The 26,096-nt window shown below is 40.6% G+C and overlaps 1 protein-coding gene across 2 annotated transcripts in view; it reads left to right on the top strand.

Annotated features, from left to right (window-relative positions):
- SMOC1 (SPARC related modular calcium binding 1) overlaps positions 1-26,096 on the top strand; it is a 160,316-nt gene that overhangs the window by 72,475 nt on the left and 61,745 nt on the right. For both annotated transcript variants that reach the window (XM_041410451.1, XM_041410525.1), the window contains 4 exons: positions 2,857-3,028; positions 11,343-11,455; positions 21,393-21,492; positions 23,953-24,000. In XM_041410451.1, coding sequence (XP_041266385.1) covers positions 2,857-3,028; positions 11,343-11,455; positions 21,393-21,492; positions 23,953-24,000 — 433 coding nt within the window. The remainder of the gene's footprint in view (positions 1-2,856; positions 3,029-11,342; positions 11,456-21,392; positions 21,493-23,952; positions 24,001-26,096) is intronic.

Raw genomic sequence — 26,096 nt, 5'->3', positions numbered from 1 at the left:
CAAATTGCAAATGCTAAAAAGGCTTTTGATTTTTTTTTAATTTTTTTTTTCTAATAACGTGATTCTTGGCTTTATTTGGGTAGGCAAGAACTTCACAGACTGCATTGGGATGCTCTACATGTTTCCTCAGGCCCTCATAATTAATCAATGTCGAGTTGTTGCTCTGTCTGCAAGGAGGCAGCTGAGGAAAGCGCTTCCAGAGCCTTAGGTTTAACTTGTTTGTCAGCCCTGAGAACAACTTTCTGTTCTTTAGAATGAAGGAGGGGGGTTCTTCATGTATAAGACCCCTCTATAGTAAGTATTTTGTTACAGGCTGAAGAAGACTTGCGTTTTCATCACACAAGATGACTTTCAATAAGTTGGTAATAATATTTGATGCTGAGAACCAGTATTCCAGATCTTCTTGTTGAACAACCTCTGGCGAACTCATACCTGTGGAACTCAGCTTCTGACAAGGAATTTGCAAAAAGTTTCATGCCAGTAACTCAAGTCTCCAGTTGTGATAAATAGGAGATCTGTGTGTTCCTTCTAAACCAGAATGGTTCCTGTGTTGAACTGAAGACTTAATTGCTGCATGTGCACCATACTGTCCTATCAGGCAGCTCTGCTTTGAAAGTCTGTTTATACATACAGAAACCTGAAAAGCCTTGTGAGTCTTTCAGTGTCTGACATCACATGGTGGGAGGAGGCTTCAGCGTCTTCAGTCTGTTGCTTTTTGCTGAATGTTTACAGTCACTACCAATATTTGCATTTTGGGAGCAACAGAAAGACATTACTGTAGCCAGAGCAATTCCAAGTTGTGATAGTCCAACCACTGAAAAGAAAAAAATCTGGTCCAGCTTTACAGTGTTTTTATAGTCTAGTCCAGGTCTCTATAAACAATTTAAAATTGCCTTCAGGTTTAAATTTTCCAATTTCCCATTTGGAGCAGGTGTTGCCAGGTTATAGAATGTGTTGCAGAAAAGGAACAAAAACATTTCAAAAACACTGTGCTGTAACAAATATGTCAAGTCTGTGACAGATGAGATTTTAAAAAATGCTTGCCCCACCAAAAGTAAAATGAATGCAAACCTTGCTTACTTTTCCCGGCTATCATATTTAAATAGGGGGCTTAGTAATGCATTAGTCTTCAAAAGATCCAGCAGTAGAGTATGAAAATATGGAACTTCTCAATTGTTTTTCATTTAACTGGGGAGAAAAGATTTTTGTTTTTTTTGTAATGAAAAAACCTACCAGCAACTAAATTTCAGAGATGCATGTTCTCAGAGTGGTTAAAAACCAACCCAAACTAGGCTTCAGGCAATGTTTTTTCAACAGTTTTAACCTCAAAGCATAGAGTAGACAGCTTTGTAGGAAACTGTAACACCAAGGTGATTATGGCAGTGACTCACGCTTCCCTGTAAGGCATCCAGCTATCAGCACACTTGGAGAGCTGTGGCTTTGTGCATGCAGGCAGGGTGTCAGTCAGTGCCCATTTGCCAGCCAGCTCTGAACTGCTGAGCTCAGAACTGCTTTGACAGTGGGCTGGGATATCTGTGTGTTAGGAGAGCAGCTCTGGTGCCCCCAGGCTTGCAAGAGGCTGTAGAAATAGGAGGTAGGGATGGGGAAGTGCAAGGCAGGTTTGACTTGCCTTTTCTTTGCTTAATCCTCATTGAACTTGTTTGAGGAGTCCTCTGAAATCTTCCTGTGAGCAGGTGATTGGGTTTGGGCAATAATTAAAGGTCTGACGGACCACTAAGTGGGGTAGTATGGAAAGAGAAAAAGGCTGCTACTATCATGACTTGCCAAAAATTTCTGCAAGCAAGTAGTTATGGAAAGATGACCATCAGTTTGGATCATCAGGAAAACAATATGAATGTGGGAAAGAGACCTGGGTGTCCCTATAGGCGGTTCAGAGTAGAGTTGAGGGTACAACAGTAAACTCCTCCCGGATGTTGGGATTTGCAAGGAACAAGCAGACAAAAGATGGGGACTCATATGCGCTGTGGGTTCCCCATCACCAAAAATAAGGCAGAATGCCAAGGAAGACAGTAGGGATCATGATATGAAGAGAAGTGGTCTGGGTGAGAAGTAGGAAGGTTGGGATTATTCAAACTGTGCAAGATTGGCAAGCGATGCTGCATTTGCACAAAATGGGTTGCATCATAATGGAATGTTCAGGAAGAAGAGGTATGCAGAAAGATTACATAAATTCAAACTTCTGAAAGGAAATAGATTTTCATATAGTGTGCAATTTGACTGTGGGATGCATGGAGTGCAGTTGCCAGCTGTGCTGGCTATCATCAGGAGGGAACAAAAGGTGACTTAGGGAGTGTGCAGGTATGCTCTAGCAGGTGGTATTCAGAGATGATATAAACAATGCTTTCAAAAACATCACTGGTGATATGAAACTGGTTACATGCATGGTTCAACTACAAAGGCCAATCTTGATAGTTTATTTGTATTCCTCTGTCTTTGGTGATAAATTTTTTGTGTCTCTGACTAAAATTGTCTAGTACCAGATACTGTTTGTGGCACAGCACTGGGCAAGCTAGGCTGTTGTGACTCAGTATTACCCTTCCCGTGTGGGTTGTGTTTGGCTTTGCACATCTTACTTTTTTAGAGGTGAGGCAGAGTGAGTAATGTTTCCATTTTATTAAAAAGAATGGAATAGACCGTTAATATTTTTTAAAGATGTACGTGTTTCATTTCAAGTTCCCTTCAGGCAAAGTCAGCTTTGTTAGGCAGTTTAAAATGCATTATAGTCATATTGCTATTGTCATAAAGAAAAAAATACACCATGCTCAGTTTTGGGAAACCAAACAAAACCACTGTTTTTTTTTTTTCTCTTCTCCCTCCTTTTTTCTCTTCCTTCAGTTTTTAATAAGCGACCGTGACAGAGACCCGCAGTGTAACCTGCACTGCTCCAGGTCCCAGTCCAAAGCGCTGTGTGCCTCTGACGGCAGAACCTACGAGTCCATGTGCGACTACCAGAGAGCCAAGTGCCGTGAGCCGAGCCTGAGCGTCACACATCGTGGCCGCTGCAAAGGTACGTGCATTCCAAATGCCTCTGAGAGGAGAAATGGGGGGCCTGCCTCGTAAGAAACTGAATTCTTAGACCTCTGAGTTTAGTACCATGCTCTGAGAGTAATCTGATTTGGAATTGTGCATTCCTGCAAGCCTGGGTATCTGAGTCTCGGTTTAGGCAGTAGAGTATGAGCTGACTGAATATCAATGAAAGAAGGCAAAGGAGCCACAGACATCACTGGAAAAGGGCTGAAATATATTTCTGCAGACAGAAACAGCTGGCCCCATGGAAGTACAAAACCAAATCCTGAAAGACTTCTTCCTTGCTACCTGTGCTGATGAGGAATCAAGACACCTTTGACACTTTGACTGGCAGGAATTTGGAGTGGGGAAGAATATGATGCACACTAGATGTCTAGTCCCTTTTCAGACATACACAGCGTTTCTGTGCTGAGCTAATTAAGAAGGCAGTGCATGCAAGGCTTTACATGTTGGGGTTTTTTTCTGTTTGCTGTTACACATCTACTTAGAAGTGTGAATACTGTCCCTCAATTCAGCTCTTTGGCATAGTCTAAAGATGAAGTTGAAACTTCTTTAAAGGGTTATTGGTGTCTTGTCACACAAACGATTTGCATTTACAATGAAGTGAAAAATAAAGTGGAGTTCATTTTCTGAGACCACAGTTGGCTCAGGGGGCAGATGGCACAGGTGTTTTTGGCAGTGGATTAATATGACAGGAGAAACTCATTAAAATCCATGTGACAGAATAAAAAGAACTCTTTTAAGCCTGGAACTTGTTTATAAAGGCTTTTTTTTTTACTATTGTAAAAACGTATCTTTGTTAGAATTAATTGATATAAAGTGGAAATCTCCTTTCAGTGTATTGACAGCCTTTATAGTCTAGGTGAATTATAAGCCTGACTTCAAATATTGCTCTCTTTGAAACAGTTTCTCATTGGAAAAAATTTACTAGTATGATTTTTTTGTTAGTTTGTTTTTCACCACTACTGGGTTGGTTTATGGCAGCTTCTCCCAGAGCATAGGTTGAGGCCTTTGAATCAGGCTTCTTTCTAAATACTGGAAAACCAGAACCTTTCTTCACACAGCTTAAGAAGCACTTGGGTTGTCATTGCAAGTGATGCATTTTTGAGTATCACAATAAGAAGCAGTATGGTGACAGTCCTGTTTTTGCTTTCATTCCCTGAGCAGAGTGTCTTAGATAAGCAGCTCCATAGCTGATATTTGCATATAAACTGGCACTGTTCAGTTGCTTAAAACATGAAATCTGAAATTCGGTACATCCATATACTAAACTGTCTGTCTGTGGAAGTAGACAAAATTTGCTTCCCAAACTACATGGCCTATTGCATATTGTGATTCCAAAGTCCCCAAGAAATAACTGAGACTTTTTTTGTCTTGGGCACAGGTAAAGTGTACATTCTTTCTGCTCTCTGATACAACTGAAATGTTTAGTTGACGCTTACTTGCATTCTCTTTTCCTTTCTCCTCTTACCCTGTGGTACTATGCGGTACCTAACAGCCTGGCAGTGTTTGTAAACTGCTAGTCTTGCTTTTAACCCACTGACACTCCTGCCAATCCCTGTGAAGCAGGAATATTCTTTCAACTATCACATGCAAATTTAACCTGGTAATTTCCATATGTGCAGTTCTTTAAAGGTATTTCATTTTTCTAGCTGCATTAGGAACACGCTCTCCAGTGTATAATGATCACAGTTATTGGCAAATCCGGGCAGTTGTGAGACAGCTGTGCTGAACTACAGGCTGTTGGCTGGGTCTGTATTGTGTACTTGCAAAAAGGAAGGCATTTCCAACAGTGTTTGAGCACCCTGTACTGTAGCAGGACATTGGGTATACCCTGAACAGCCTTTACTCCTCTGCACGACAGATGCTCTACAGGAGAGCTCCCATGGAACGGTAAGGGATCCCATGGGCCATCGAGCTCAGTCACATACAGTTGTGATAGATACTGGACCCAAGAGCTTATCCTTATGGAATGAGAAATTTTAACTTGTGCTTCACTCTCTGAAGGGGGAAAAACAGCAGGCGACTAAAGTAGAAGAGAAAGTATACTGTGGACAGCAAGGCATAGTTAGTTCTGCAGCCCAGATTATCATAGGCTTCCAGTGTATATGCTGATGGCTTGAACTGTGCTTGTGCCAAGGAAAACAGAATGGTTTCCATAGTGAGAACAGAACCTTTTTGATTCAAGTTAATGCTCTGTTCTCTCTCAAGAATCTAAGGACCTTTAAAGATGAAATCTTGCCAGCCCTTTGGGAGCTATAACCCTTATTCAGCTCTCGTTTGTTGCTAGCTTCCTCATGTGCTTTTCAATGAAATTCCTTCAGTGCTAAATTATCTGAACTTCCTCCAAACCCTCGTGCATCACAAAGGGTTAAAAGTCAGAAGTAGCTTAAAATGATGAAATTATGGCATCCCTGACAAATCGAGCCTCACTGATGAGATTCTAGAGAATAGTTCCAGATGCTATAGCTGTGTCTAAAATACACAGCCAAGCAGTGCTACCTGGATCTTTTCTCGGGAGGCTGATGTTAAATAAGTTATACCTCAAAACTTTGCAGGAGCGGGGGAAGGACAAATACTTGTTAATCTTGACAGTTTGCCAAGAGTCATTTAAGCAGTGATTGTTGTACTGGTATGTATCTGTGGCTTAGAATACATTTAAATTCTGTGTTAACTGGTTGATTTCTAGGAGCTTCTTTGGCTTATTTAATTACTATGTGGGAGTGTTCTAAAAATTTTCTTTAGATTTATTAATTGGATTAATAAGTCCGCTGATACAGAGTTTGTTCTTATCACAGTCACTGTGTAGAGCGAACCTATCTGTAAGTTACTGGTGGAGACTGTAACAGGACCTTCAGCCTTTCTCCTGGGACACAGTAAATGAACACAGCTTTTGGCTAATATGCTAGAAAGGCAGGTCTTCTGACTGATGGGTTATTTGAAGATAATCTTCTCTACCTACTATTTTCATTGGACAGGAGATGGTGTTTTGAAACCACTTTGTCTGCTCACTAGATCCATGTGTTTTGTCTTCGAATTTCCTTTATTCTCGCTTGGTTGTGAGTAAGAATGTCCTTGCTTGGCAGCAGTTAGTAAAATCTAAAATGTCTCTTTCAATCACTTTGCAAATTTAGGCATTCTGAATAAATTAGGGAACTCTGGAGTAGGAACGCAATGTGGATATCAAAAAAAGGAACAAAGCGTATTGATGTGAAAAGAAGACAAGAAGGTGACCAGAAGTTGTCAGTGTGGATGGGGAAGTCATGCTTAACCAACCAGAATGCCTTCTACAGTGGGTCAGCTGGCTGGATAGATGAGGGAAGAGTAGTGGGTGTTGTCCACCTGGGCTTCAGGAAGGCTTTTCACACCCTCTCCCATGATACCCTCACAGGAAAGCTCAGGGAGTGCATGACATGTGGACAGTGAAGTGGTTTGAGAGCTGTGTGAACGCCAGATCTCAGGGGACAGCTGTGCTTGGAAGCCTGTCACTAGTGGTGTCCCTCAAGGTCCAATATTGAGTCCATTATTGTTTAATTTGTTCATCAGTGACTTGGATGAAGGGACAGATGCCTCTTAAGCAAGTTTGTTGATGATTCGAAGCTGGGAGGGCTGTGGAACTCTTCAGAGAGATCTGAGGGCTGGAGGGGTGAAGAGAGTGGAAACTTACTGAAATTCAAGAGTCCAGCAGAGGGTGACAAAGATAATGAGGGGACTGAAGCACCTCACTTGTGAGGAAACACTGAGGGGTCTGGGCCTCTTTATCCTGGAGAAGATATGACTGAGAGGGGACCTCATCAGTGCATGTAAGTGTCTTGAAAGGAAGGTGTCACAGGATGGATCCAGGTGTGCCAAGCAATAGGGCAAGAGTCAGTGGTCAGAAACTGGAACACAGGTAGTTCCATCTGAACATGAGGAAGAACATTTTTGCTGTGAAGGTAACTGAACACTGGAACAGCTGCCCAAAGAGGCTGTGCAGTCTCTTCCCCTGGAGATATCTGTAGCTGTCTCTAATCAGTCCTGAGCAGCGTGTTCCAAGAGACCCTGCGTTAGCAGGAAGTTTGGACAAGATGACCTCCTGTGGTCCTTACCAATCTGAACCATTCTCTATGGGTGAGCAAGTTTTAGATTCCAGGTGCAGGACTTGACCCAAATGAAGTGGAAAATAGTGAGGGGAGTGACTAATGATTGATGTCCTGTACAATAGGCAGGCATGTTTTTGTAGTTTGCTGGGATCCATTTTTGCCTGTTTTATGAAAATACACAGATAATTGAGTAGATGGGTATGAACCTGATGACTTCAGTGTAGCTGAACTGCTTCGTGTCTGGTGGAGACCTGGCCCGTATGAGACAGTTACCTAATGGAACTGAAAATAGTTAAAAAGCTGCTTGGATCAATTTTTGCTATTTGAACTTTGGATATGAACATAGGAGAATTAAAATTAAGTAGTTTTAATAGATTTTAGTAGTTACATTGTATTGATTTGCTGCTAGTGTTATGGGAATCCTGGAGATGTTTTACTTTGTGTTATTAGGAGAGCTTGGGTCTTTGTACTGTGATGGTGTATGGTGTCAATATTGCCTCTGCCTGTTGAAGAGAGGATGCTGGAATTCTTGGAGCCTATTCAGGAGTGCAGTGTGTATATTATGAGGGACATGGTGGTCTTGTTTGAATAAACTATTCATGGATAAGATCAGCCATGGTAACTAGCCAATGTCATTGCAAAATCCAAATTATGTGCACCTGCATTGTGCTGATTAGGCCAGGGATGTCAAAAATATCACTTGTAGTTAACAATCTCTTGGTTGCCAGCTGCCAGCTTGAGAATTAATTTTCTTTAAAAGGCAGCTTTCTGAGCTGCAGTGAATCTGTCCCAAGTTTGAAGATATTTAAAGTAAAATTCACCAGCTCTGCTTTCAAAAGCAGTTAAGCTGTTTTGGTTTTTCACCTAATGTAATGGAGGGAAAAGTGTCCAATTTAGTCTGCTTGAACCATGAAACTGGAATGCATTAATGCCATTCTGGTTTATAAACATGGTGTTTGATATTCCAGATAACATTTCTAAAAACAGGCAAGAAAGTGCTGAAACACTTGGGTAAGCAGTCAAAATGCAGAATAAGGTATATGAACCTACAATCATAAGATCAGGCTTTAGTAAAATTTGTAATGCATCTTATTTGGGGTGAGCTATTTGACAGTTACTTTTTAAACACTTGGCACTTATGTAATACTTTACATTTTCTAATTAACAAAGCAAAAATAGCAAGGTGAAGTCATTCCACTGAAATCACATGTTGATGCAAACATTATAAAAATACCAGCCTGTGGAGTGAGGAAGAGAAGGATTGACAGTCCTTTTAAAAACAAACTGGTAAATGTTGATCTTAAAGGCACTGTTTTTACTGGAACTGATCTGTGGAAGACTGACAAAAAAGATAGCAATATGCACGCACCTCTCCACCCAGCATGGCATAAAGGTGTTCCAAATCAAGGCTGTAAAAGGACTGGCATGCCCTTGGGAAATCAGTGAGGGAGGATGGGAGAAGTAATCAGTCCTGTGTGTTCATGAACAGGAGAAAAACTCTGTCTTCTCTTCAGCAGCAATTTGGGAAGAGTCACCACTTGAGCCAACGACTGAAGTGCAGAAGATGCTGCAACAGCGAAGAGCTCTTCAACACTGTGGTGTAGTGGTGGTGTGCTCCGAAGTGTGCTCTGCTGGGTGGGAGTAGAGTTCAATCTATAAAGGCCAGTCAAAATTGCCAGGCTACACATGGTGTAGCCTTAGCAGTAATGTGTTTATATTATCTTATGAAAGTAAGGGATTGATCTTGTGCATGTTTCTTTGTTCATTACACAAATTGGACAAAGAAATGGGTTAGTTTCCCTTCTGCCTGGACTTCTAATGTATTTGTACTGCAAGGAATATCACCAAATACCCAAGAAACGCTGGTTTCTACCAGCTCAGTGCTGATGCATCCAGTTTCAGTCGTGTAGTTGTGAGTGTGCCAGCACTAAAGCAGATGCTGTGTGGAAGTGCTTTATGCTTCTGTTTTATGTTCAGGAGAGGAACCAGAAATGCCTGTCTGCAGTCTTGTATCCTCATATATAGAGACTAGAAAACACTTTCAAACTTGTAGTTTGATTGTCATATAAGAAATTCACACCTGTTTATTTCCTTGCAAGTGCACATCTCCATAATCTATTCTGGTTTTTTTGGGTTTTTTTTTGCTACTTCGTTGTTTCCTATGAAGCAGAAGTTGAAAGTGTTTTCAGTCAGGCAGATATGAAACAAAGTGCAGGCACACCATCTGGTTTTGTAGTAATGTTCTCTGTCATGCCAAGCAAGATTAGATTCTTAAGCTTGAGCAGGAGATCTGCAGGTGATAGGTGTTCCAGTTAAAAGCATTGCAAGTTCTTCCTTTTCAGCTGAAAGAGTGAGCACATGTTTGGAAGGATCAGTTGGCAGGACTATCCTCCACTGGAGATGTGCAAACAAGGTCTGATCGTCTGGTCACATTGGCAAGCAGGCAAAAAGGAAATTCCATGTCAAAGCTGATGGATAACTAGAAAAAAAATATAGTGTAAATTTTATCCAAGTCTTTTTTATTCTGTAACAATTTCACTCTTTATATGGGTGCATAATGGGCCCACCTGAGATCAAAGTTCCATGTGCTTTGGTATTGTACAAACACCCAACAAACAAATTTGTCTAAAGATAGGTGACATAGGATCAGAAGTGACATTAGGTCACATGGGGGTGTGGTGACCAACTTGTAGTCACTCAGTGGTCATTGGCAGAATTGATCTAGCTGCTGTTGCTTTCTAATGCAGGGCCTAAGCAGCTGGCATCTTTGCTGTATACTATGGCTATGAATCATTCTTTTTCCAGAGAGACCAGTTTGATTTTCATAATTTCAGAAGCCTTGTGAAATCCTTCTTGGGAAGTAATGTGATATGTTTAAAATGAAACTGTGTTGACAAAAACTTAATCTCTCAAGTCATCAGATGTATAAATAAAGTACTCTGCCTGAAAGCTGTGGTCTGTCTTTATCAAAACTATTTACAGCATTGTCATTGATTTCTGTGTCTAGAGATGCCTGGATGGAAGTTACTTTTATTGCCACACAATGTGAACTCAGTCACTCTAAGAACCCAGACTGACTTTCTAATTTAGTGCTGGTATTAGTGATTCTGTTGTCAAAGTTCATGTGATTGATGAAACAGAATGTGGTCTTCAGGGATCCAGTGTGGAATTTTTTGTTAACCAATATGATTTCCATGCCTGGTAGAATGAGGATTGAAACTTGTTCACCCTGCATGGTGCTACTAAAAGATTTTGAAGTTTCTGCACTGAAAATCTTCAGTCAGTGGATTCATGGGAGAAGAAAGAAGGTGCTAGTTCTGGTGTCAGAGTGCCATGGAAACAGATGTTCACTGTTTTCCTTCTCTTTCTAGACTGAACAGCAATATTGTTAGACCTGATGTTTTAAAATATAAACACTGAGTCAATCTGGATCTCTGCAGGGCAGAACTTCCCTCTTTTTACTCATCAGTCATTAGAGTTAGACTTACCTGGGTATACTCTGTAAATGTGAGCTTGACCTAGAAGGGGTTAAGGTCATGCTACACTTTGCCATCATCTGAAATAAGAATTGAGATCTTAACCCCTTCAAACTCTGCTTGCAGAGCAATTTTTTTTCCTTGTCTCCAAAGTGAGTAACTGATACGAGAAAGTTGTAATGCACACCTGGCTGTAAGCACTAGGACTAGAGGTAAAAGCTGAGTTTCAGGAAAGCACAGGAAATAGTGTATCTGCCTCATCTGAACCACACAGAGGGAAGTTCATATGGATGACTGGATATTTTAGCATCTTCCTGGGAGAATTACTCAGAGAAGAGGGGGTTATCACTTCTTTTCCAAGTTGCTTGCTGCTTGGCCTGAATTATTTGGTGATGCTCGGCCATCCATTTTCAGGCTGTTAATGGCCTTTCATTGTGTGGACATTGTGCTCCAGTGCTGGTTGAAAGAAGCTTCCAGGATCCTTAGATGACCATAAAAATGATTGACTAGGAAATTAGGCAGCTCTTAATTAACTGGCTTGTAATTTCATTGTCTGGGTTCATATTTGTTTTTAGAGTCATGAGTGGTAATTCCATATTTACCTTGTGAATGTGCAGGTAATGGTCTTTTATGCTTTATATTTATTTGTTTTGGGGATTTTTCCCTCACAGCTGTGTGGGTCATTTGGTAGCTTTTGGAGGGGCAATGTAAGTGAGTTTTGCTTTTCTCTTTGTAGATGCTGGTCAAAGCAAGTGTCGATTAGAGCGAGCTCAAGCGCTGGAACAGGCAAAGAAGCCTCAGGAAGCAGTCTTCATCCCAGAATGCAATGAGGATGGATCTTTCATGCAGGTAAAATTTCTGTTTGCTTCATTCAGCCAGGCTTCAGGTGTCTGTGGGAGATTCAGTGTTAAGGCATGAGCCAAGTGATGATAGCAGAATGGCTGCACAATCTGACCCAGTTACTTGGGTAAAAATTTGAAAGCTGGGAACTTTGTTAACCAAATAGAAGTTTCGATTCAGTCACAATACCTTAAAAGACATACACATATGCAATAGCATCCAACTCCAGTGTAATACAGAAAAAAATGGCATTAATTTTCAGCATTGCATAGACAGAAAAACAGTTGCAGGGGAGGTCAATTTTTCCATGAAGAGGGGCTGTAAAGAGAGCTGTGGCTTACACATAGAGCAGGGTGGATGCAGCTGATTCTGCTATTACCTCTGCTTCATCTATCCCAGGGAAAAAAACAGTCTGTTCGGCCTGTTCCTTCTGCTGGTTACTTCTTGTACTATATGTCCTGTAATGATTTGGAGGACTGGCAGAGAGGAGATGAGACTGCTTTGTTTGGGATTTTGATTCCTCACTGTTCAGTTGCTGAAGTTTGCCAGAGCAGGGTAGAAATGAAGAGCAATACCTGGTTCTGTTACCACTAGCATATTGAGCAGTGTCCTAGTGCTGACTGAACTGGCTGTTAAAAATGGCTCATGCACAGTTTCCTGACACAGTTTCATGCTGTCTGCTCAGTTCTGCATGCATATAAAAAGCCAAAAACCTGCAACCCTTTGACTTCTACTTTGTGGGTTTAGGTAAATCACAGAATGTTTTTTGCCTAACCTTCCATACATTTTGTACTGCTCTAGGTACCTTCTTTCTTGGAGAAATTTTAGGATACATTGGTTGTTTGCAAGGTCTTCTGAAGGTAAAAGAAAGTCCAAAACAGAATCAATATTGTCTTAAAAAAGATGAGAACAGCAGAGAACTTTGGATTTGGTTCAAACATTTTGTGATGCCTGGGGGGATAGGAGAGGAAAGATTATTTTTGTGATAACCCACCAAAAATTTTATTCCCCTCCTCAGCCTTACCCTCCCATTATCTGGTGTGTGGGAGTGTGTTTGTTTTGTTTTTATTTTTTGATGATGATGTAGAAAAAGTTGTATTCATCCTGCAAATTCTGCATGCTTCTTTAGAGCAGCATTCTGTTTCTGTACTGTGTGGACCATCATGGTAAGGTTGGGAAAAGAGAAGATGGCTGCAGTTTCTTGCAGTTTAAATGCACTTTCAATTGTTGAAATTTGATTTTGTGTGGAGCTTCTCAAATTCTGTTGGCACTGGAGGCTAATGTTTATAAAAGCTAGCACAGTGGGCCAACATGGAACAAAGTACTCCATGTTAAACTTCATAGTTCAAGAAAAAAGGGGGAGGAAAGCAAACTTTGAAATGGCTGTTGCCTGTCCATCAACCTCTTGGAGAGGAAAGTAGGTGAAATTTTTATCCTTATAAGAGATAAGGCTGGACTGATAGTATAGTTGATAAAGCTTTGTTTCAGACAGGTTTATTTTGAAGGTTGGTACCAGTGTTTGGATTGTGGAGAAGTTGCTGGACTTTTCCTTGGCACATTCCTTAGCCAGTGTTGGTTGCCAGTTGAAGGGCAGCATGAAACTGCTTACAAAAATAGTGTGGTGTCAGTTGGCAGCCAAGTGATATTTTACATTCTTCCTCCATTCAGTTCTATCTGTGAACACTAAAGTGCTTTTGTTTTACCTGGCAAGATGAAGGAAGCCTCTGATCTCTTTGTATCTGGAATTAACTGAAATTCATATAATTCCTTGGTTCATAAAAATACCCTGTGTTCCACAGACCTCATGAACCAGCTTCATCATTTATATTGCAGCATTTAAGGTAATTGTCCCTGCATAAGATTTAAGTGAACAATAGTGTCCAAGAAAGCTAACTAGTTTCAACAGGCTTTTGAGACAAATATTTCCTTTAGCTTCTGGTCAAAAGGAATTAAATTTTGATTTTAAAAAAGATGTATAAAGACTAGAATTTTGGTGAACTCTAAACAGTTTTGCTTCCAGCAACTCATGAATAGATCTCATCTGGTGGAGGTATTTTTGATACTGCTTCTCTTGTGCAGAGAATTGAAGCTCCTGGGTTCTGCTCTACAGGGAAGCTGTGTTCTTGTGCAGTCCCTGAGGCCTTGCTGAAGTCAGCTCTGGGCTGTTGTTAGTTTATTCTGGTTCAATACCCAGAGTGTTGCTCCATCTAGACTCCAAAATCTCAGATGGGAAATCTACAACAGAACAGCATCTCTCAATGAAGTTTCTAGGAAAAATACTCACTGTGCTCTTCAACATGGAATCCCCATCCCAACGAGAGTCTAAGCAGATGCACATGTTTCAGGGTATATAAAGTTGGCTAGGGAGACTTTTTCAACAACTTCCCCCTTTCTGTGTAACTGTTACTGAAAGGGAGTTCTATGTAGAAGAAAAATTCTGATCAAAGATGCATGCATATATTTAGAATATCAAATGTCTGAATTTTTACAGCACTCATTCAAGATGTAGATGACTTGCTTTCAGGTCATCTTGCTGAGCCAAATGAACACAGTAGATATTCAGTGTCCTTGCCATCAGACTTCAAGAGTCTGATTTTTAATTTAACTAATTAATTAATTGTTGGACATTCTTGAATTTTTATAGGAATGAAAAACAAGAGCAGTACAGATGTGGGAGAATTAGATAGTAGTGACTATGTTCAGTAAAACCTGCTTGGCCTTAACTAGATTGAACTTTACTTTTGTAGTTCATCATAATTATCTTGATTAAAACTAAACTGCAATCATTCTGGGTAAACACTGAAAGTGGGGCTGTTCCTCTGAAAGCAGCTCCAGTTTGCCCTTTCCAGCTGTCAGAGCTGTAGCCAGTTGAATGCTGAATTTGGGGCTGCATGCACTGCGGAGTGCATGGGGCTGCAGGAGGAAGACCATGCTCACCTTACTTCCTCCTGCTTCCCTGCAGGGCTAGATCTACCGTAGTTAGGTGTGGCAACAAGGGTGGAAGGGAGAAGAGCCTAAAGGCAAAGACCTTAGTTTGGCTTGCATTTAAACCCTTTTGTAGACAGACATCATGCATGTCTTAAAACACTTGTAAGATCTGTCTGGTTTTCATTGCCAGTGAAATTTAGACCAAAATCAGTGTTGTCGTCAATTCTGTTGCTCAGCTGATCAGTTTTCCAGTTTTCTTATGCATGACTAGGTATAATGGGGTTTGTGTACTGCATTAAGAGGAGCTGGCACTTGTCAGTTCACTGGCTGTCTATGCAACATGTGTGCTGCTTCCCTTATTGTTGAGTATATGTATTGCAAAGATCTTATCAAATCCCCTTTTAGTGCTGCTTACGCATCTACAAATGTGACATGGATTTCCAGGATGAAGAAGTGGTGACACTTGCAGGCATGATGGGATGACTAAATGGGAAGCAGACCTGATTAATTCCTCTGGACTTGCTGTGTCTTTATATTTCAGTCTGTGTGGGGAATATTACTTCCTATAACAAAATCTCTCTACACTTAGCCCACAGTAATATAAGCAGGCAGATAAAATTTGAGTTATTCACAACATAAGAATGTTTGTTAGATACGAGTAATTTGATTAATTGTAGAAAACTGAGGTCACGTACTGTTGTGAAGAACTAACCATGACTAAAACCAGTTTGTGTTCCCAAGACTCTTGCCTTTTTGCTGGTATGCTGTATTTTCCATAAATGCCATTCCTTTTCCATGCTGCACTTAACCTGCTGTGATCTGTTCTTCGTAAACAACAGGCACTAGTGGGTAATCTGCGCACTTTCTTTTGCTGCCTAGTGCCATTGGGCTTGTTGCCATGGGCTGAGGGAGACTTGCATTCTTCATAGTTTTTCCCCAAGCAGTTTTTCAGAAAAGGTTGCTGAGATTTTAAATGGGATCTGTTTCAGACAGATTAATATGAACATGAATAATGTTAATCCTGCCTTGGGGGTGTAGTCTTGTGGGACTTTGTGGTATGTCTTGCAGTTTGCTGCCACCTTCCCCTGTCTAGTTGTGGTTTCTTTTCCTCACAAGTCTGCATAAAACTGAGGGCAAATCTTCTTGGAAAATTTCTTTGAGTTTAGGGTTCTTAAAATCTAGCTCCGGGTGCAGTTATGATGTAGTACTGAGATTTTTTTTTTTAAAGTAAGGGCATCAGTCAAACCTGTGGTCTTATGATAGGTCTGATAGTCAGCCCCTCTTAGGCTGACTATCAGAGCAGTTCTGCATTATCAGATAGCTTCCAAAGCATTGCCACATCTTGTAATATAAGTCTGCTTGGAAAGAGTGATCTCTATTGTGGTCCATACCAGTAGTTTCACTCTGCACTATGCTAATGCACATTAAAAGTTCTGTTTTTTCCCAGGTTCCCCAAACAGCCCTTTCTAAAGATGTGGGGAACCCTTTCAGCCTTCAGTGTGACATTATGATCCAAGTCTGCTCCTCTGTATTGGCTAGCGTAGCATGATGCTGGGCAGAATTACAAAGTCACTTCCTAATGCAGCAGGGTACTGTGTAGACATGTTCTTCATTCCCTACTAGATGCTGTCTGTTATTCCATTATTCAGTGTTCAGATTCCAGCAATACTAAGCTCTCAAAGAATTCACCTCTCCTTTCAGAAGAACACAGTCTATCTTGCTAGATTAAAAAAAAACTCTTTGTAAAGCGTCTGATTTTTAAATGGCAGGTAGTTCTGTTTTTTTTTTGTTTTTTTTTTTTTTTTTAATTAAAATATATCCCTTCTGTAGAAGATGGCAGCTGTAGCTTTCTGTGAGTACTGCTCTGGAGGTTTGCTACTTAAACACTTGCTTTCTTCCTGTGGCTTTCATTGTGTTTCTCATTTGTATGTTATGCTAAAGATAAACCATGAGTGGGTAAGGAGGTAAAAACTTTGCTTATTTATGGCATTTCTTCAAAGAAGTACCAGTTGAGATAGCAAAGGAACATGTTCTTAAAGAGAGAGTGGACATACTTCAGGGAGGTGACAATGTAAGGTCATTCTTAGCTTCAAAGTGTCACATTCTGTGTCAGCAGGAGAAAGCCTCTCTTGAGGACCCTTTTCCTGAACTGAACTAAAAATAACATATGTGCCAGCGTGTGTGATGGGGATGCCTTTGATCATGATTAAGATTCTTTTGCTTCAGATCATTTCTTTCCCTGGTTATGTGAATAGTGAAATTCCCATGGAGGAAGCATTTCTTGAGTAGTGCATAGGCTTGAGGGAGGTGATGCTGCATAAAGCCCTGGTGGGAACATTTGCACAACACCATTTGTGAAGAATTAAATATGAATGGAGAACAGAAAAAGTGACAAGAATTGTTTAAGGGGCTGCAGTCCCAAAGAGGCTTAAACTAATTCATAGCTCCCCTAAAATTGCCTATAAAGTTAAGGCAGCTTCTGACAATAATCAGCTGACTCCTAATGTAGCAAAAAGTATAACAAGATGCTGGGTCTAAGCATTACAGCAAGGCATGTGAACCAGAACAGAGGATCACCATGCAGGGTTGAGATAAATAGCCAGGGTTGAGATAAATCAGGCCAGTGTGCAGTTGTGTACCACTAACTTGGGTTCAGAAGACTTACCTAGCTGAGCCTCAGAGGCTTAAACAAAGGAAAGACTTGATTAAAGTATTGCTGTGTCACACTGGATTCTGCTCCCTGGGTCTGACTAGATGACCTGCTGGCTTGGAGCTATTTATTTAGCTGTTTTTACAGTGTTTACAAGGAGCACCTGGATGCAGCCAGGATTTGGAGCCTTGCCTGGTGCTGTGAGGGTAGTCAGTAGCTCTGCTGCCTGCCCTTAGCCTCAGCAGTGCCATTCAAAACCTGGATGTGTTTTTTCTTTTCTCTTAGAAGTATAGCTTTCAATACAGAGTGAATGTTCTTCCCTTCTCATCTCTGCCCTCCACTGTGGAAGGAGCCAGGAAATCCCACCTGTGATGGGATAGGAATGGATTGCTAAACATTTTAAATCTGAACAGCAGTGAGAGGCTAGTCTGAGTGCTCCTGTTGTCAGCCCAGTGCTTGTCCAAGGTTCCTTCAAGCCTCTTACTGCAAACTACCTCTTCTTGTGACTCCATGGAAACTGGTTTCAGCCATCACAGAATTGCTGCTTTGCCTCTGTTCTCTCCATCATATGTGTATGCAATTTCTCACTTCCAGTTTCTATCTGAGCAACATCCCCTTGATCCTCATTTGTTAAATAGTTATAAAGGAATGCTGCTTGCTTGTCTAGAAGCTTGCTTGTTTAGAAGATTTACTTGGGAATCAGGTTCTGGCATTGCCAGTGAGATACTGAAGAAACCCAAAGAATGGCTTATTTTCCCCCGAGGAACTTAAGATTCAGAGTTATCACCCAATGACTACTCTTTTAATGCTTACATATTGTAAGGAATTTTGAGGCCAGGTGTTTAATCATATGGCCAGTGTATTGTCAGCTGTTTGATTTCACACATTGCAATGGCAGGGTGGAATAGGGAAACTGCTGCTACACTTTTAATTTGGGGAGTGGTGATACAGAGCAATTTTTCTTGGGTTTGTCCCTCATGCTTTTCATCCTTCAGTTGAGACACAGGTAAGATGACCTATCTCTCCATGAAAAATAGGAACAGTGTCCTTCTGCATGATCAGGGATTTGGCTGCTTGCAGTGCTTTAAAATGCAATTGGATTTTTTTTTTAAATATGTAGATGTTATTTGAGAATCTGTTGAAGACCTCAAATGATTTACAGGTTTTATTTATCTGATTTCCTATTATGTAACTTAGAATACAGCTGTTGGACAGGTTCTGTCCTGTGCCTTTCCAGCAGTAACAGGCATTTTGTCGCTGCAGCTCGGTTAAATCAAGTCTACTAAGTGTACAAGATTGTATTTTAGTATATAAGATTGTATTTCCTCTGCCTCAGTGCTTAGCTTTAGAAGACTGAGAGCCAAAAACGTCAAACACACTTTCTCTAACATGTATTTTGATAGAGTCAAAATTAACTCAATAACTGAAGATTAGATCTTTGCAGTAAACATCTGTCATGACTGCACACTTACTTTCCTGATGATAAGTGTTTAAAAATCTCACTACTTTGGGAGTAGGATGAGAATGAGGTTGAATTTTGGGTTGACAATTGAAAATTTATTTCGAAATAAAAGCTCAAATGTAAGCTCAATGGAAAATTTTAAAGTAAACCCCCAAATTTTGGATATTTGCTGCCGGAGGTGCTCTGAAATAGTCGACATTTTATGTTTGTTTACACACAGTGCTTAGAAAGGGTACTGGATCAGCTGTTGCCTTTACACTTTTTTCAGTGTTATACCAGTCTTATGTAAGTGATGAAGAGTTTACTTTCCCTCCCAGTCTTTAAGCTGCAAACTCTAGGCTGCAGGCCACTGTTGTTATGACCCTGAATTGTGCTGAGACCTGGTCAGGTGTCATGCTGAAAGGTCTCAGTGTGAGGACATTCAAGGAAAAACAGCTGCACTGATTCTGGAGATTTCTGCAGTGCCCATTCTTCATGGGTAGCTATCTTTGGGATAATGGCTGCGCTTTAATTGCAGCTGTTATCTGTAGAAGGGAAGTCCTTTTGTACTGCAGTAAAACATATGGTTGTGGTTGTTGTGAAAGTGCTGAGTGCTGTCAGTCTCAGATTTTTTTTTCTTCCCTTTTTTTAATGGCAATTTCTTTCTTTTCTTAATGGCAACATGGGGGCGGGGGGAGGGGGGGGTGGAGAAGGTCATGGGATACCAGTCCAAGGAAGATTAGCATTTCTTAGCCTAGTTATTTACAAAATTACTTCACTTTTTTCATGGATGTGATGTGCTTGGCTTGCATAAATGAGTGTGTGTAATTCGTAGTTCTGCACTGAGGTGAGTTACATAACATACTTAGTTAATGCATCTATCCCGAATTTGTGTCAGTATATTTTTTCTGGACTCCTCTGCCATGTACTTTGTTTTTCTGAAGGCTTGGCTAAAGGACTATCAAGTGACTAATACTTGAGTTTTTTAAATGCTGGGTACACTGGATTTTTTTTATATAATCTAACATGGAATGGTCTTGCCCTAAAAATTTGAGACCCTATCCTGGCATTTAGCTCTATCCCTTGGTAGGACTTTTGCAATTAATGCAATGTAAAGACAGCTTCTTGTGCTGTTGGGAATGCACTCTTGTGTGTGTGTGATCAGCAAAGATAAACTCTAAACACAAATCCGAGCAGATCCATCACGTTTGTTTTGACTGTTCAGTTGATTTCATTGAGCAATAACAAATATTTCCTAACTTGATTATTGCTTATTACAGTCATAATACTTTTGAGTAATTTGGAATCAATATTGTGATATATTGAGAGAGGAAAAATTAATCTGCAAATAGCAGTGACAGTGACTGAAGTAACATGAATACATGAGATGACTGTTGATTTTGGCTACTAAAAGTGAATGCTTGAGGCAAAATGATTGATTTGCACTTTAGTAAAACCCAAGATAAACAAGTAAAACCCAAGATAAACACGACATACTGTGTTATAATTGCTCTTAGATCATGTTTTATGTGATATTCAAAGCCTTTTAAAAAAACTGTCATTAAGTCTCTGAACAAACTTTGCTACCTTAGGGCATTGAAGCCAGCTGTCAGCGAGGGGGAATGACTGGTTTTGCTCTGAAGGATCCCTAATGAGGGGACCAGCACAAACACCCCATCACTTTTCTCTTCTGTGTGAAGAGGACTGGAATTGGAAATTGGTTTCAATGAACTTGTTTGGAAAAAGAGAGAATGGACAGAATTCATTTTACATGTAAAATAAAAAGCTTCTGAAATGGTCTCATTTAATGGCTTTTTTTCTGAAATGTATTGAAGGAGCCATCTCTAGGTTATAGTAACAGGATGCACTTCTATACTATTTCAAGGTATTGATGTGCACATTTAACTCCATCTGAAAGTGTGCTGGTTAGAAAGAATTTTGGGACTGGTTAGTGTTTACACAGATGCCTGTACAATGGTAGTTTACTTTTATCTCAAAGATGTCAAAGGCATTCTGAATTTCATCCAGTTGCTGGCTACTCTGGAGGCTGAGGCAAAGGCTGTCATTAGATTTGCTAGGCTGAATGAAATTTTAGTGGTGCTGAATTAATATCTACATAGACGTTACTAAGATCAGTCTGCTAGATCAGAACTTATTTATTCTTACTTGAGGGGTTCTGTATCTGAATTCGTAATTCTGGTGTCTTTCTGTGGTGAAGGAAGGAACTGGGCAGCTCTAGATGTTCAGTTCAAAATTATAGCTTTAAAGTCAATCAGGATTAATTTTATACTGTGTACCTTTGACTCACTAGACCCTTCATCAAATGTTCTTCTGTCCATGTCAATATATGGGAGGCAAGTATGTTGGATCTTGCTCCATCTGTGTAGTTTGACATAGTAACACAATAGAGCTTAAATCTACTGGAGAAGGTTTGTTAACCAAGTCAGTATTGTGCTTTTCCAGCTGTGTTACTGAACAAAATACTTCTGAAATGCCTACAGATTCTGCTCTCAAGGAGTGGCTATGGAATTTGGGATAAGGTGGCCTTTCGATAACCCAGCTGCGATGCAGCGGGACAAGTTTTTAATAGTAAATAGTAAGTGGGATGTAGCAGAGGGTGGAATGAACTGAGACACAACTGCTGCATCTCCCAACTAAAGTGTTCTTAGATGATTACTTGTAATTTTTGCCTCCTGAATTTCAGCTACAGGAGTTGGAGTAGGAGAAATCAACTTCCTTTGGGTGTGGGGGAGGTGAGGGAAGAAAAGGTAATGATATCAAAGGTAGTCTTCTGTAAGACCATGTCGCTCTGGAGCATGTGTTTGTCATACCTCTGGGTTGGAACTTCCAATAAGATGCTGAATGATAATAAAGTGGTTGGTTATAGAGTGAGAAATGAAATGCCTGCTCTTTGTTTTATTAAACAGGTGCAGTGCCATACCTACACTGGATACTGCTGGTGTGTGACACCTGATGGAAAGCCTATTAGCGGCTCTTCTGTACAGAACAAAACTCCTGTATGTTCAGGTACTGTGGGAGTGGCTTCAGCAAATACTAACTTTATAACCAGAGGGTTGGGGTGAATGCATCCTTCTGAGGGCCCAATCTTCCAGGTTACTTGGCCAGCTTACCCCACTTAATGCTTCACTTTTGGCCTCTGGCATGTCCACCCTGCAATTAGGATACAGACACTTCTGCAAGGCTCAGTAAGAAAAAACCATTAAGGTGACAACCTGTGGCAGCCAAGGCAAGAGTCAGTGTTGCTGTGTACTCCAGCACTAAAGATTTGCTGAACAGATGGGATAACTTTTTTCCGTGAGCTATATTATAATGAAATGGTTCTTGGGCTGTATTTTATGGAACATGGAGTAATTTTTTGTGCAGAGTGATTTCAGTTAATTCCTGAAGGTGGTTCTGTGCAAAACTGTCAGTTTCTGGGGTACTGCTGTTATAATGAATTTGGGTCTTTTGGCCACGTTGCTTAGTTTAGGATCCCTGTGTTTGTGTCATGGTGTGGACAACACTGGGCTTGTGCCACAGCTCACAAGAGGGAGGTCCAGACCCAGGCTGTTACTCATGTTTATTAAGTGATGTGTTTCTGGGCACTGAGCCTGACATTACTTTGTTGCCCAGCAGTTTATTGAGACCAAAACCATAAGTTTCTTTAAAAAAGAGTAAGGTTTTTCTCTCTCCTCCATACATTTGATATGGTAGTCCATGGCTCATGTGGAATGAGGTTGGGCTCCAGATTTTCATATGGCCCTGATCAATAGTGGTCTAGTTTTGTGAGCTGTTGTGAACAGTCCTGCTGTGATGACACCACAGTAAACATAGGCAGGGTTGTTCTGTACTTTGGGGAGAATTAAAGGACAACACTGGAATTGTGCTGCCCTTCTCACTTTCCTGTCTCCCACCCCAAAAAAAATTGAAGAAGAAGGAAAAGGCAGTAAGCATAGGAGTGTGTTACAACGTTTGGTGTTGCAATGTGGCTTCATGCTCTACAATCTGCACCTCAGGGGTTTTTAGTATAGTTCTCTCACACCTTGCAGCATTTGCCCTTTAGGTTGGAGCATGACAGCAGTCAAACCTTTGGGATTTTGATTTTTTCTCATCTTATACGGTGTCCTCTTGGCTGTAGAGTGTTCTGTGGTAATAAGCAAACTTGCACTTATTACTTGTGGTAATAAGTGACTTGCATAAGGGTTTGAGTTGAGTGGGAGAGCTGTCTGAGAACCAGTGACCCAATGTACCTTGAGGAGATGCTTGGTTTTTCACAGGCATGTGGAAAGAAAAGAATTAAGACCCTATTTTATTAGTGTAAAGTGCAATCCTACAATAATTTGGCTTAAGCCTTTAGAATATGACATTATGACACCACTTCCAGTATAACATTTTGGTAGGGCATGCTTTAGACTTTTACTGATCTATTCCGTTAGTCTTGTGCTGCTTATCATGTTGCAGAAAAGTAAAGTCATGTTGTACTGTAGGACACAGATGTTAGACATCTGATGACTAATACTGTGTTTGTGCTTACTACTTGTAATCTACTTGTAATTCAGCAGTAGATCTGTGATGAACTGATTTGCAAGTGAAAGTGTCTGGGCAATAGTTTTTCAGAGTTTGTCTTGATCAGATTCTTGGGGCTGTCAGAGCTACCTTCTTTAAAGCTGACTTTTGATCTACGTTTCCTAAATGTTCAGTAATCATTGGAATTGTTTAGTAATGGTGCATGGAATAATCAGTTTCCTGTGAATAAAGCTATTTAAAAAAAAAAAAAAAAGCTGGTCACAGATTTTCATACACTTCAGTAATGGATTTATTTGAAAAGCTTTTATTACCTGTTCTAGTTTTAATAGAAAACTGTGATGAAGCACTAAAGCACAGTGCAGAACCAAGCATAGAATCGTACATACTATATAAAGATCCTACTTATAGTAAACAACCCAAGATGTGTTCTGTTCAAGTACATGCTGGATCTTAGTCAGTGTCCCATTTCAAACAGCTGGGGATGTTCAGGGGTTGGTTGAAATCCATTTTCTGCAAATTGTCCCACTTAATCCCTTTCCTCTGGAATACTGTGCTTGCATTCCCTGCACACTCTCCCCATCTGCTTTTGATTTGTTCTTCCTGACATTTGCAAATGAAAAAAGTGACTCTTACTGATCTTTCCTTCTTGCTTTTGGATTTATTCCAGGTTTCTTACTAACATGATGCTCTGTTGAGGTCTTTTAAATCACTAGATCCAGCTACTAAAGACTTCTTGTTTACCCTTATCCCAATTTAATGTCTTAATGCATAAAACTTCCCTATACTTTTCAATTTGGTTGAAGCCACAGGCTCTCTGAGTCTTAAATGGAGCTGTTGACAAGTAAAATAGATGCTTTATAGGTTGAGATATTGACTGTATTATTGTGACATCATATGCTCTGTGTGATCATGCAGCATCTAAATGGATGTCTTTTCTTCTTTTTTTTTTTCTCCCTTTAGGTTCTGTAACTGATAAACCATCGAGCCAGGGTAATTCGGGAAGGAAAGGTGAGTGGAGTCCTGTGCTTCACCAACTTTTGTAACAGCAGCTGCCCAGCCAAGTCCCTTAGATAGCTCAGAACATGGGTTCCTCACCAACTCCAAGGTACAGGGGTGGATATGCCACTAGAGCTCCCCTTTCAGGAGGAGGAATAAGATGACTGTTCTGCTCCCTGTGGAGTAGAAAAGGGTGTTCTCTGCTCTGTGCTTCTCAGCTGAGTTGAAGTACAAAAAATCTGAGCTTCCCAAAGGAGTGGATGGTCCAGAATAACCTCTGCTTGTTCACCTTGAAGTAACATACTGAGCATTTCTCAGTAAAATCCCTAGAGATTAGGAAGGCTGTCAGTATGATCTGCATTCTGGGAAACAGGAGTGCCAATGCCACGGTTGTGGCTTTGTATGCGTTGAAAGTTGGGTTTTTTTAACAGTGCATAAAACTCTCTGGCCAGCTGGAGCAGTGCTGAATTAAACCTTATCAGTGCTTGGAAACCTCACAGGCATTGATTCTCCTTCTTTACACTCCTGTCTTCAGTCCTTGCCGTTCCTGATCAAGGCATTAGATGGGTCATTGTTCTTCTCCTGTGAGTATTCATAGCTCTTCCCTGTGTCCTCTGGTTTGCATTTGCTGCAATGGTTTTGGGAGGGCTGACCACTGAAGTATACATTGAGGAGCACTCAAATATGTCTTTAGGCCTTTTTCACACCCTAATTTTCAGCCTTCCCCCCCTCCTAGCCCCAGTGGAGGAGAGTCAACTTTTGAGTTTGTCTCCGTACTCCAGGAAAGCTGTGCTGAATGCATCCTCACTTCTGCTGGTGAGGATGAATGCTCTTTCCTGGGAGAAGTTCCTGTTTTGATAACCAGAGCAGGATTTTTAGTGCTGACTCTCTAAACCAGTTATTCCTGACACTTCAGAATGAAGGAAAACACTGACTTTGGTGCCAATACTTTGAGGGACATCTTCCATGCTGGGAATGTCAATCAGGTCCTGAAAGCACTTAATGGGGATTCAGAGATGTATTTTGAGCATATCTGCTCTGCAGCCTATTGCTTGTATATAATAGCTTAAGGTAAGGAGAAGAAATATGCAAGGAAAACTACTTAGCTGAGACTGAATGCTGAAGCCTGTTTCTTATTTTAAGTAAGGATATGTCTCTTTAAACCTGTAATTATGCATTAATGTGTAATTGGCACCTGAACACATGGTTATAATTCTGTTAGTGCAATCATTGCCAGTCTAGTCTGAAGTACAAGCAAATCAAATAGCTCTTGAAATCTGCATTATTTTGGAGTTATTTGTAGGCTTTTTACCTGGGTAGTCCTCGTCTGTTCTAGAATTGAAAGCAGCTGACATTGGATTTCATGAGAAACAGGAGCAAAAGAGGAAAACGTCTGAAATTGTTTTTTCTTCCGCACTCCCTTTATTAACTGAGGGGTTGGAACATGCAAAAAGAAAACTGTAAATGGTATGAACTAATTTAAAATTTGTAATATAAATTGATTCTCCTTGGTGCTGCCTGTGGCATCCTGTTTCAAGGATGGTATGCTTGGTCATGTGGCTGCAGAAACGTCCTGTGCAGTAGCTGTCAAAGGGGAAGCGTTTCCCTTTGGGCCAGAATGCTTCAAGCAGTCATGTAAACTTTGTCTCCTGCAGTTCTGAATCTGTTCATATCTGCTAGAAACCCACACATAAGCAAGTCTGGCCCTATTCCATCATGTTAGAAAAATACTTATGAACAGCTATTTAATGGGTCTTTGAAAATCAAGAGGGCTTTTAGAAACCGTAATAATTTGGTTTAAAATTTGATGGACATAGCATTACTTTTTCATCTTGTGGTGAAAATGACTAATCTAAAAATGAATTCATCCTTCTTATCAGTTTTTTTTTTTTCCTTGCCTTAAGTTACCTTGATTCAAAATTCCTGTGTCAGGTCCTGTTGGAAGGAAGCTGGAATCAAGAACAGCCTGGCTTTCTTGAAGCAAGGTGGTTGCTGCAAGTCTGGCTTCTCTGAATACTGATGGCAAGCCAGCATGCACATAACCATTTGTTCTAGCTGAGTGTTCAGACACTTGCTGCAAAGATTGCCCTTTGCAAGGTGACAAAAGG

The sequence above is a fragment of the Onychostruthus taczanowskii genome, unplaced genomic scaffold (assembly GCF_017590055.1).
Source record: "Onychostruthus taczanowskii isolate IOZ18803 unplaced genomic scaffold, ASM1759005v1 scaffold1, whole genome shotgun sequence".
Taxonomy (NCBI): domain Eukaryota; kingdom Metazoa; phylum Chordata; class Aves; order Passeriformes; family Passeridae; genus Onychostruthus; species Onychostruthus taczanowskii.
The sequence above is the reverse complement of the archived record's forward strand: the minus strand, read 5'-3'. Positions and strand labels throughout refer to the sequence as shown.